At 30.5% G+C, this 13,310-nt stretch overlaps 1 protein-coding gene across 5 annotated transcripts in view; it reads right to left on the bottom strand.

The window, feature by feature from the left end:
• The window catches only part of LOC140449244 (uncharacterized), a 151,367-nt gene that overhangs the window by 108,356 nt on the left and 29,701 nt on the right, over positions 1-13,310 (bottom strand). For all 5 annotated transcript variants that reach the window (XM_072542448.1, XM_072542450.1, XM_072542449.1 and 2 more), the window contains exon 3: positions 11,126-11,310. In XM_072542448.1, the coding sequence (XP_072398549.1) occupies positions 11,126-11,310 (185 nt within the window). The remainder of the gene's footprint in view (positions 1-11,125; positions 11,311-13,310) is intronic.

Raw genomic sequence — 13,310 nt, 5'->3', positions numbered from 1 at the left:
TATGGGCCCAAGAGTTAAGAGTGTTTTTTTTCTTAGTGAGTTTTAAAATTTCAAGTTTAAGTTTGTTATTAATAAATATATTTTAATGAAATTTTTGTCATAGCTATTTGAAGCCACTCTAAATCCAGTGGCGTAGAAATTTTTTTAATAAAAAAATAATCGCTAATACAAATTCTTCATTTTCGACGAAGAAAAAGTATCGTAGAATGCCCTGAAAATTTAAGTAAATATTTCATATTTCGTCCCGCAATAGACCTTTTATTACATGACATTAAAAAAAATTTGGTTAAAATCGGTTAACAACTTCAAATTTTATGGAGGTGTTTCCAATCTAAATGGGTCACACTGTATGTGTGTGTTCTATCTAAAATACCACAGTTATTGTTCATTTCTCGTATAACCGAAAATGGCATGCCTGTCAAAATATTTTATTTAAGTTTGCCATAACTTGTAATCACCATATACCAATTTTCATAAATATCGTGTAAGTAATTTTTGATCTAAATAGATAGTGTAAACTTGTCGTGAGACACCCTGTATGTAGACGCAATAATAATTAATTATTATGGCATAAAAACTATTATGCTTTGTGAGTATTAATAAATGTGCATCCCCTCGAACGACTTCATGACATTCGAGCTAAAATAAGGGCCCAGGAGTGTATAAGATCGTCGTCCTCAGCACATAAACATTTACCTTTATCATAAACAATAATTATTATTTCAATGTACTTATAAATGATAGGATAATGACATATTTAAATGAATGAAATATAGTTATTGGTACAATTGATTCCCGTGAAGATATATAATGACAATGTTTCAATTCAAGTAGATGATTTACATCTTATTATTGTTCATTTTTGCTAATACACATTTATGTGTTGATAATATCTATAGGTAAAGTTCAATAACGATAATTTTTTGCAATGATGTGTAATAGATCTTATCAATCGCGTAACTGAATAATAAATGTACATACATGTGTATAGTATCACGTATCTAACTATACCCGGTTCACAATTTGTTGATAGCTCACTACAAGTTTAACCCTAATTAGAAAACTGAAATACAGAGAGGATAAGTAATACGATATAATAGTAAAAACCAACCTAAAACTGACGGTTTAAGACGTTTTCGACTAATCCACCTTATATCTGAAGGAATACAATACCTTATAATCCTATTACGGGGGTATTTTGAATGGTTAGATATGAACGACCAGTGTCGTAGAGTATATGATTGAAACATTTATTTGAACTAAATAAATATATTTTTTAAATTGTACTTATGTAAATTCTATTTTTTAATAAAACTTATTTATTTTATTCAAAAATAAAAAGTTTCTTGCCATTTATAAAAGATACATTTATTTAATTAAGGAAAAAGGCGCCAAATGTCGCCTGGCAAAATTTCCAATATGTTTTAAATGTATCCATTATTTTCGAATCCGGAGAAAACTAATAAATATTTTTGAAAAATTTAAACGCAGAATGAAAGATTACATTATTACTCAGGGCAGAGAGTCTCTGAAAACTTCTACAGTGTTTATTTTAATATGTTATGTAACAGGGGTGAAAATAAAAGAGAAAATATAGTATAATTTTTAATTGAAAATATTGCATGCAAAAGAAACTTTTTATTTATTCTAAAAAATATTTCATTCTGCTTTTAAATTTTTCAAAAATGCTTTTTAGTTTTCTCAGGATTTGAAAAAAAAATTGATACATTTAAAACACATTGAACATTTTGACAGGCGACATTTTGCGCCTTTCCCCTTTAATACCTTACGATTACAACTACTATTACTTACCTTATATAATTACGATTAGAAAACTATTCAAATTCAAAATAAATAGGATCAACTTCGGAATCCGAGTCGTCTTGAGGGTTAATAATTAGGTTAATAATCTCTACGGTCGCATCAATTATGTTATCAAGATCCCACATTTTTTGTTCTTCTTCTATTACATGTCTTACTGCATCTTTCCAGTTTTGTTTTGTAATATGTTATAAAGACTCGTATAACAATTCACGTACAACTTGTATTTTATATAACGTATTTTTTCTAGCCACATAACTTTTCATTTGTGCTCAAATGAGTTCAATTGGATTTATTTCGCAGTGGTAGAGTGGAAGTCTAAAGACTGTGATGTTTCGCCGTTCCGCCATTTTGTCAACTACGTATTTCTTGAACTTAGATTTGTGTTGCCGTGCAATTTTTAAAAGTTCTGCTTTTACCATTCCATCTTCGTAAGGCAGATACTTATTCCGCAGCCAGTCAAGAATATCCTGTTTCTTCCACGCATTCGTTAGAAGTCTTTCTACTAGTCGTGAATGATAAGGTGCATTATCTAATACTATAATTGAATTTGGTGGTATGTGTCATTTGCTCAAAATACTCAATGCTCAAAATGCTCAAAAATTTGTGCTTTTGGAATGAAATTCCAACAAACCATGTTTAACAAATCCTTTTTCACTGCCAATGTGAGAAATTATTAATCTACTGCCTTTACCAGAAGGTGGGAGATACCAGTAGACCAACCTTCCATAAAGGCTTGCCTGGAGCTTAATATATTTTTATCTGACCAAATTTTTTTTAGAGTATGACCTGAGTTTACCCACGTTTCATCCTGGTAGAAGATGGGCCTTTCTTCAGCCCGGAATTTTCGTATGAATCTTAGATAATTTCTTCTCCAACATCATCTTCTCCTCCCGGTCAATCAAAAGTGATTTTCGGTCTGATTTCTCCCACCGGAAATTTAATTCTTTTAAAACTTGCCCCAATTTAGTTCGACCGATATGAGGCAAATCCGGGTCGTCTCTAACTTCTTGTAAAATTTTGTTTAGGTTTGGTATTTCTTTTTTGAAAAAAAATCCATGAATTTTCTTCGAATACCATTTTTGGCAAATTTATCAATTTCAATAGGCTTTTTACCTCTCTTTAAGTGTTCGTTTGTGTTTGGGTTAGCTATACCGTGTTTTCGTTCGTAATAACTTCACCCTTTCAAGTTAAGTTTCGAATATAATTATATTATTAAACATCTGGGGAATTCCATCTTAATTATCTTGCAACGAATAGTACCTTCGGATATGAATTCCAGGTTTTCTAGTAAAGTGATTTAACGCGAAGATTAGTATTGAAATATCCAAAGAGATAAGGTATTCTTATTTACAAAATTGTTAATGGTTAAATTCTTATTTTTATTAATATAATATAATAACCAACATTAGCCGTGAAAGTTTTAATTGTTTTTTTGCTAAATATATTAGTATTAAAATATTATGAATATTATATATAACAGTATTAAAACATTATATTATTATTTAATGAATAAACACCTTAGGAACGCCTATGATTTACGACCGTTTTATGAGTTTGAGGCATATTTCGTGCTCTCAACAATTTGTGAATGAAGAATATAGTTGAATATACTAATGACATAACGCATCATCTTTTTATTGTGGCTTGTAGTCGCACGTTGGTGCTTGTCTGTTCTCCTCAAACCATTTACAGAGAGCCGTTTTCGGGTCTTCAAAATACGGTGTCTATATCTTCGAAGTCAAAACTAGATCAGTTACTGAGGGTTTTTACCTCCGAATTCTTTATAACTGAATCGATTCATTGGAAATTTTGTGTGTTGGTAAATAATTACTCAAGGAACAAAAGTTATATAGTGCCGATGTGCGCTTCCACCCTGAGGGTGTTGGCCACCCCTTTTCGAGGGTGGAAATTTTTTCACTCAAAATAACCACGTTATTCGATAGAAGGAAAAATTTCAAACAAAAAATGTAGTAAACATTTTTTTCGCTAGATCAATACTGTTCTGTATTGGCTGTTCAAAGAACGTTTGTTTTTCTTTTTGTCTTTCAATACGAGTATTTAACGTTAAATAACGGAAAACGCGTACATTTTTCGAGAAAAACTCATATAATATTTTTAAAAGAGCTTGAAGCTTGAAAAGAGCTTTAAAATGAGTGGTGGTAAATGTCCTTTGCACCAAGTGTACGTGAGATACGATCAAAAAAACGATGGGTTTCTCAAATTTTTGTAAAAAAAAAACGCAATAAAACTAACGTCATGTTCACTAGGATTGAAATAAATTGTTTTCCTTATAGAATTCACTTTATTTTAGTGTTTTTTGTATGATCCAAAAGTTTAGCCACTTTAGAATACCCAGTTTTTAAAAAAAAGTATGATTACATTTTTTTTGTAAATATTTAAAAAAAAATCTTTTTTTTTATAATAACTTCAAAACTATAAAAGATACGTAAAAGATGACACAATACAAAAACATAGGTTTTTTTTTAACAAAAATTTTCATTTTTTAATTTTTTTTGTAGCTTAAAAAATAACGGAGATATAGTTGGTTGAAGTTTGCTTTATAGCGCATGAACCACTGGTCTCCGACCCTTTGACCCTTCACCCTTTAAACATGAAGGACTTTAGAATGTTTCAACATTCCTATACTTATAGCCCGTTAAATTACCTGTAAAATCGTGTTTTTATGCATGTTGTAGCATCAAAAATTAACCGAGTTATTGTAAAAAAACCAATAGTACTTTTTAGAATAAATTTTATAGCATGGAAAAATTTTATAATTTGGAGCATTGAATTTATTTTTAGTTTTTTGGAAAATAAAAAATTGTAATATATTATAAACTAAATTTTTTCTATTATGTCCATGTCTAAGTTAAGGATTTAAGGATTTTATTTTCATCAAAAGGAGTGCTTGTAAGGGTTGAAAAAAGTAGGCTCATTTTATAAGTAAAAAATTAATTTTTGTCTACAAACAATGCACTCTAAAAATGTTTCAAATCGTTGAAAATATTTTTTAATTCATTTTTGACAAAGGGGGTGATTGTGAGGGTTAAAATGTTAAAATTATAATAAAAAGTTATTTTATATGCAAAAAATTAATTTTCGTTAAATAAACTGCACTCAAGAAATGTTTCAAACCAATAGAAATATTTTTTAATTCATTTTTAATTCATTTTTGTCATAAGGGTGATTGTAAGGGTTGAAAATTTCCAATAAATAAAATATTATTGTATAGCGAGGGATTAATTTTTATTTGTATTTAAATACACAATTAACTATAAATACACACTTTTTTTTCATATTATTTTTATAAAAAGTATTAGCTGTTAAGGGTTTTTAAAGGGTTTTAAGGGTTGAAAATTGTGAATAATTAATTTTCATATTAGAGAACACATTACAATATTCACCTTATGCGAATAAACAAGATTTAAGTGCATAAAATAATTAAATCCGTGTTTTTCCAAGTTTCTTCAATAAGGGGTAGTTTTCACCCCTTAAAAACAAAAAGGGCACCTAGAGCGTATATAACTTTGAAGTGGAGGGTAAGATAAGCTTAATTTGAAATTTTCAAAGAAATCGATGCAGTTATAAAAAATTCGGAGGGTATTACCATATTTTAAGCCTCAGTAACTGGACTACACAGTCTTTTATATTTCTTAGCCACTTTGGAAATATTGTTCCGATAGCTAGTGGACTGTATATTACTTATTTAATCGAATTAAACGCATATGCTTTTGACTTATACTACATTTAATTAACGTGTTTAATTTGATTTGATTTATGTTTAATTAAAATGTTTCCTGGAAAAGTAAATGGGAAGAGCTCAACAAATATATAGGGTCAACAAGATCAAGAGAAGCATGGAAATGGTAAAAAACCTGAGAACAAATAGAAAAGAAGTGAGTAGAATAGATTTAATAGAAGAATTAGATCTTCTTGGATTATTATAGAATTAGAATTCGACCTTGGATCGAACATTACTCACAACTTCTGACTAAAACAAGACCGCAATTCACGAACACCATCACTTCAAGGGGGCTAAGTGTAATAAATTCACTCTGGAAAAATAATAAAAAATACAATTGAAAAAGAGATGACAGATGTAGAAGAACAAAATGGCTTTCGTGAAGGCAAATCCTGTATAGACAGCATATTTTCTCTAAAGCAGTTTATTGAGAAAAGATTAGCCCACAACCTTTTAACTCATGTAGTCTTTATAGATATGATAAAGGCATACGATAGTGTACCACCTTCAATACTCTAAGTAGCAATGTAAAAATTAGCAGGAAAAATGAAGCTTTCCATCCCGATTGTCTGAAGAGAAAAGTCAAATTTCCTGCATATGTCATAATCTGAGCAGCATGTCGTCTACAGGTGTGGGAAAGTTACATTGTATCGATGGGATTATGGAACACCGTTTAACATTAGCGGAAGATTTTGTCTTTCAACAGGACGGCGCAGGTTTTCATACCTCAAAAAGCGTTTAAAATGGATTGAAAACCATGGCATACCACTTCTGGAATGGGTTTCTAACAGTCCCGACTTGTCTGCGATAGATACTTTGTCGCTCGAAATGAAAAAAGCTTTGAGAAAACATCCTGCCAGGTCCGTCAACGAATTGAAGGAAAAATTGCAAGAAATATTCGTTTAAATCAGAATTTTGTCAGAACTTGGTAAAAACTATGACTCGAAAAATTGTGGATGTCATTAAAAATAAAGGGGATGTAACTCAGTGGTAAACTTTCACATTTTTTTTGTTTAATTAATAGTTTTCATTACGTTATAAAATATTTTCTATAATTAGGAAATTCAAAAATGTTGTTTGATGCAATTAGACTTCTAAAATATACGCTGAGCTTTTATTTTTGTTTTCTAAAATTTAATTTTCTTATCAATCTAACGTTGGGCTAACGGATATGGGAAAAAGGAAAAAAAGTGGTAAAACTATAGTGTATTTTTATGTATGAGAGAGTAATAAAACAATAAATTATGTATGCAAATCCCTAAACTGTTGATACGGGTGACTCAATGAAAAACAGATATTTGTCAACAAGTTTACAGAAGTATATAGGAAAACAATTTTAAATTGAGTATGACCACCAGGTATAAAGGTTGGAGCAGAATAGAATACAATAGTTGTGAGGGTTACTAATCCCTAAATAAGGTTGCCAGTGTCGGAGTGATGGAGGTTAACAGGTACTAATGAATTTGCAAGAAATTTAAGATGTTTATTTTATTGGTTATATATAACCAATAAAAGTTTAATAAGTACCTACCTATTTGCAAAATAAAGTTTAATTCTTTAGATAAAATAAAACGTTTTATTTTATCTATTTGCAAAATAAAGTTTAATTCTTTGCCTATTTGCAAAATCAAGTTTAATTCTTTAGATAAAATAAATCGTTTTATTCTGAAATGAGTGCATTCCACGAAGTAAGGGTTTCAATAATCAAACATTTAATTCTTTAATTCCAGGAATCTACGACAGTAATTGACTAGATAATTACCTTCTAAACTTATTCCACAGAAAATGTGATAGTGGGTTTTTCCATTTTGTATATAGGAAGGTCCAAGTGGCGTATTCAAAATTCTTAACAGTTCACTAAAAGTAGGTACTTCAGTTGCAAGGTGCAGTTTATTGTGTATACTAGTGTTATGGAAAATTTGGAAGTGCCGTGTAAACGCCGAAAAATTGGTCCTCTAACAGTTAATGAAAAAACATTATTATTTAATTGTTTTAAATCATTTACAGACAAACGTTTATGTGAAAGTGTTGATGAGACCGTTGAGTTAGTTAGCAGTACACTTGGTGTTGGGAAATCTACGATTTACAGAGTTATTAAAGAAGAGAAATGTGGTAGTTTTCAAATGCCACGTAATGCTCCAGGGAAACCAAAATTTCAAATAGAATATCATTTTAAAGAAGGACTTCGACGGAAAGTGCATGAATTTTTCTTTAGACAAGAATTTCCAACATTGGATAAAGTTCTTGTCTCAGTTCGAGATGATAAGGATTACCCAGAAATGAGTCGAAGTACGTTGTGGAAACTTTTAAAAGAAATAGGCTTCCGCTGGAAAAAGAATCCCAGAAAGTCTATTTTATTAGAAAGAAGCGATATTGTCATATGGAGAAGACATTTTCTAACAACCATAAAGGAAATGAGAAACCAAAAAAGAAAAATATTTTATCTTGATGAAACATGGATCAACGAGGGTCATACACCAAATAAATTTTGGCAGGATGAAACTGTTACAAGTCAAAGGCACGCTTTTGTAAATAACTTATCTACTGGTTTAAACCCACCATCAGGAAAGGGACGCAGGCTGATAATAGTACACATTGGCAGTTCAGACGGTTTTGTTGAAGGTGGTTTATTAACTTTTGAATCAACTCGTACCGGTGACTACCATGAAGACATGAACGCTGATGTCTTTCAAGAATGGTTCGAACAAATGATAGATCTTCTTCCTAAGAACTGTGTAATAGTAATGGATAATGCAAGTTATCACTCCAGACTTATAGAAGGACTGCCCACAACCAAGTGGTTAAAAAAAGACTTGCAGAATTGGCTGAGTTCAAAAAATATTACGTACCATCCCGGATCTATAAGAAAGGAACTTTATTCGTTGTGTGCCCTTCATAAAGAAGAATTTAAAAAATACGAAATTGATGAAATTGCCAAAAATCGTGGAATGACAGTACTTAGATCCCCACCATATCATTGTGAATTAAACCCGATTGAACTGGTATGGGCACAGATAAAGAGTGAAGTTTCAAGAAAAAATACCACTTTTAAAATTCATGATGTTAAACAGTTGTTTTTGGAGGCCGTAAATAATGTAAAACCTGAAAACTGGGAAAAGGCAGTAAATCACACTATTAAAGAAGAGGAAAAAATGTGGAAGCTGGACAATATTACTGATAAAATGATCGAGCCAGTTATTATAAATCTTGGTTCTGAAAGTTCATCTTCTGAATCTGATTTGGATTTGTAACAAGTAGCTGTAAGTTTTATATTATTATTTTTATTCATCTATTTAACATACCTTAGACGGTTTTAAAAACTCTTTTTCTCTTTTGTAATTTTTAAAAATTAAAAAAAATGTGAATTTTTTAAAACCCTTTTTAATGTAGGCCAGTCAATTCTAATATAGTGTGTGATAAAAGAGGTCACTTTTGTTTACATACACATAACACTTTATAACACTGAAATAATTCATTTATTTTTTACAATTATTCAAAGTAATTTTTCAATTAATCTTGAGCACGCCCATGGAGTGGTCGGAGCTACCAGTTAAAATTATGCTAATTACTCTCTCGTTCATAAAAATAAACTATAGGTGCAGGAACTAAATGGAAAAGCAAAAACGAACAAATAGAGCGGTTGAAGAAGATGTTTCAAACAAAACATTCATCCATCAGATTTTTATGGTTTTTTAATTTAATGTAATTTTAAATTTAAGATTATTAATAGACAACTTTGATGTAGTTTTATTTATTTAATGCTATTCATTATCTTTATAAATAAAAACAATAAGCATATTTTATATTGTTGACAATATACAAATGAAATTATTTTTAGGAAATGCTGTCCCAAAAGCTAGTAAAAAGATACCCGAAAATACACTCATGGACAAAAATATCGAATATTTTGGAATTTTTAAATTTTTTTTTGTAGTCACTATTATTTCAAAATAATTTTAGATTACTGATAATACTTATATAGTAGGCTGATGTATTCAATTGTTTTGAAATATTTTGATGTTTATTTTGACGTTTATTTAGTGGTTAGTATCATTCGTACATTTTATCATAAAAATCCTTCTTTACGTAAAGGAAAAATCATACTAATTCGGTTATTTTTAGTTTAATTTATTAAGTTTAAGTAAATATTGTTTTGATTTAACTAAGTTTAAAACAAGTATCCCACCAATTTGACACTGCGATGAAGTCCAAGTAGCACATATTGTAATTTTGTACGAGGAAGGATATGCACAAAAAGGTATCGCACGACGTCTCAGCAGAACTGAATCTATAGTTTCGAATACTCTAAAAAAGTACCGCGAAACAGGAAATTTTGTACGAAGGCCTGGTCAAGGACGCCCAAAGTGCACAACCGCACTTGATGACCGTTTTTTGGCTCTTAATTCTACACGAAATCATTCATTGACATCGATACACCTCAGAAAGGAGCTATTAAATGTTAGACAAGTTAATGTGAGTTCACAAACAGTTAGACGAAGATCAAATGAAGCAAACTTAAAGCCCAGATACCCCGCCAAAGTTCCACGTCTTCTCCAAAATCATAAAGCTCGTCGTTTGGAATTTGCAAGAACACATATTTAGTCGAATATCGACAACTGGAAAAACGTTCTTTTTACTGATGAGACCAGAATCTTATTATGGAAGCCAGATGGTCAAAACTACGTCTACAGAAAGGTTGGAGAACGATTCGCCAGCTGCAGTCTCGCCCAGACCGTTAGTTTTGGAGTTGATGGCATAATTCTTTGGGAAGGTAGTAGTTGGGAGGTACGTACCGCACTTGTGGAAGTGATTGGACGGATGACTGGTGATTCTTACGTTTAAAATATCCTGCAAGATCATGTTTTGTCATATGTTGGTTACATTGGATATAAAAGATTCACATTAATGCACGATAATGCTCGACCACATGCCGCTGCCATAGTGAGTAATTATCTTGATGAGGTCCAAATTCGAAGATTGGATTGGCTACCGTTTAGCCCGGATTTAAATCCAATAGAGCACATATGGGATCACCTAAAACGACTTGTTTAAGCATTTTAAATTATCATTTAAGTTTAGAATAAAATAACCTTATTTACCTAATATTAAACATTTATTTTTTTCACAATTTTCTCCGCATAAAAACTTAAAATTGTTCATTAAACATTATTAAAATAAACTCTATTTTACAATAAACGACTTGCTTGACCAGAATTTATTTTGAAAAATCAAAAATTTGAAAATTCCAAAATATTCGATATTTTTGTCCATGAGTGTATATAAATATAAAATAAATATACGAAGAAAAAAAGAGATAAAATGTGTGTAAATATATTTAGAAAAGCTAAAGGAGTACAAAAAAACTGATAAAAATAACAAAAAATTAAAGAAATAAAATATTGTTACGAAAATATATTTTTTTAATTCTCAAATTTTTTTATCTATAGCACGCAAAACTACGAAAAGTGGTTACTAACAATGAAATAACAAGTTTGACTCTAAAATGCTACCGCTATCAAATACATAGTATGATTAAAAAATTTAAAATTTTCCACTTACCTAGTAGTTTTGGAGAATTGGCTGTTATTGGAGTAACAGGATGACTGTGTAATCGCTCAGGTTGGTCGGACCTTCCGCAGGAGTTACAAGGTTGCGGTAGTTGTTTGGTCGATTTCGTATCGCTAGCAGCACTTCCTATCGGCTTATTGTCGCTAGGGAGTGCTGCTGGACTTCTACGAGGTATCCTGAAAAAATTATGATGTAATTAATAGGCGTGTACTCAGGGTCGCGGTAAGGATAATGGAGGAGGCTACTAAATTTAGGATTCGTCTAAGAGTTATGAATTATTAAATGATTAAAAAAGTTTATGACGTTAGTTCTCCAATAAATAACTAATTGTTTCGTCGACCTTTAATTAAAGTTATATCAGAGATAAATATTAGTTCTATTAGGTCTATTAATTAAGTGGATGATTTTTTTAACTTTTTTAATCTTTTTTTTTCAACATAAAGATGGTATTAGATTTAATTTCGATGCAGGGCATCCGCAAGCCGCTTATACGTATTTCAACCTCTTTAGGTCTCATCAGAGCGACATATGCAGTTGCTCTGAATCCAAACCAAATCTCTCCCATCATAGGACAATAATTATAAAAATAATTATCTGCAGAGGTTACAACGCCATCTAATAACAACACTAGAAATCCTAAGATTTCCTACTTGGCGAAACTACATTCAAATTTTCACCACTGTGCTTTTTAAAACTTGCAAAGCAGACAGATTGATACATTTGATACATTTGGATTTAGAGAAAGCCCTAGCTTTCCCAAAACTAACCACATCTGTAATATGTACATTTACAACTTGGGCTGCCATCTGGCTTAGGCTACATGTATCGACGGGATAAAATAGCTTCGAGAGGATCTCAGGAAATCAGTGCTTATGCCACAAAGCACATAGAATTACGTGCAGAAAATTCAAAACATGTTGTATTGTATAGTGACAGCTGCACCGGTAAAAATAGAAACTGGAATTTTGCCTTGGCCTTGTTACAGTTAGTTCAAAGTGAAAATAATAGTATCGAAATAGTTGATCACAAGTTTATGGCAAACGGACACTCTTACTTACCAAACGACTCAGACTTTGGTTCAATTGAAACTCACTCTAAGGGTAAACAGATTTATGTGCTTGAATATTGGTTTTTAGTCATAGTTCAGTGTAGAAAGAAAAAAGCTTTCATTTTCACAAAAATGCTTAGAGAAGACTTTAAAGATCTGACACATCTCACTAAATCAATTACAAAAAGAAAAACCAATACAGATAACCAATCAGTGTCATTATTAAAAATGCAGAGGGTTAGAATCAAAAAAGAAGAGCCATTTTCACTGTTCTATAAAGAAACACTAAATGAAGATTTTTTCTTTTCACAAATTAATATCCTTTGAAGCAAGCAGAAGGAAAGACCAACATTGTTGAAAAATCTTTAACTGGATTGCGTGAATACAGCAGCTCGACCAATCGTTCCAGTCAAAAAACGGGGATATACATTCCTCCAGTCCACCATTCTTATTTTAGAAATCTTATATCATCTGATGAAGTCAATCACGCAGCTGGACCACTTCCTTATGTAGAAGAAAATAATGACTAATAAACAAGTGAATTTATTTTTGATTTTCTAATGTAAAAAACAATAAACATGTTTTGCTTTCTGTAGATTCTCTTTAAACTCTTTAAGGAAAAGTCGTGTAAGTCATTTTACCCCTTAAAAACTACCCTTAACATAGTTTTATTTGTACAAAAATGTTAGTAGAGTTACATATGTTCTTAATAAATAAAAAAATATCACAAGCATGGTTATAAATGTTACGTAGATTTAATTACAATATATCTTCTAATAAAACCGTTTGTATCTCAAAATGATGCTCAGATGACTTACACATTTCCTTTTACCGCCTTATATATATATATATATATATATATATATATATATATATATATATATATATATATATATATATTGATACGATTGGGGTTTATAGAAAATAATTTATAAGTTATATACTACATAATATTAGATATAAAAAAGTATTTGATTATTTTAAATAAGTTATATACTAGAGAATTTTATAAAAATATATTTATGTGAGGGCATTTTAAGAAATTAGCATATAATAATTGTAAAAAGTTGTATTTTAATGTTGTAAATATGTTTAAGTGAGCCATGTGCCTAGGCAACCAACTATACA

Source organism: Diabrotica undecimpunctata, chromosome 8 (assembly GCF_040954645.1).
Source record: "Diabrotica undecimpunctata isolate CICGRU chromosome 8, icDiaUnde3, whole genome shotgun sequence".
Lineage (NCBI taxonomy): Eukaryota > Metazoa > Arthropoda > Insecta > Coleoptera > Chrysomelidae > Diabrotica > Diabrotica undecimpunctata.
This window is presented reverse-complemented; position numbering and strand designations above follow the sequence as displayed.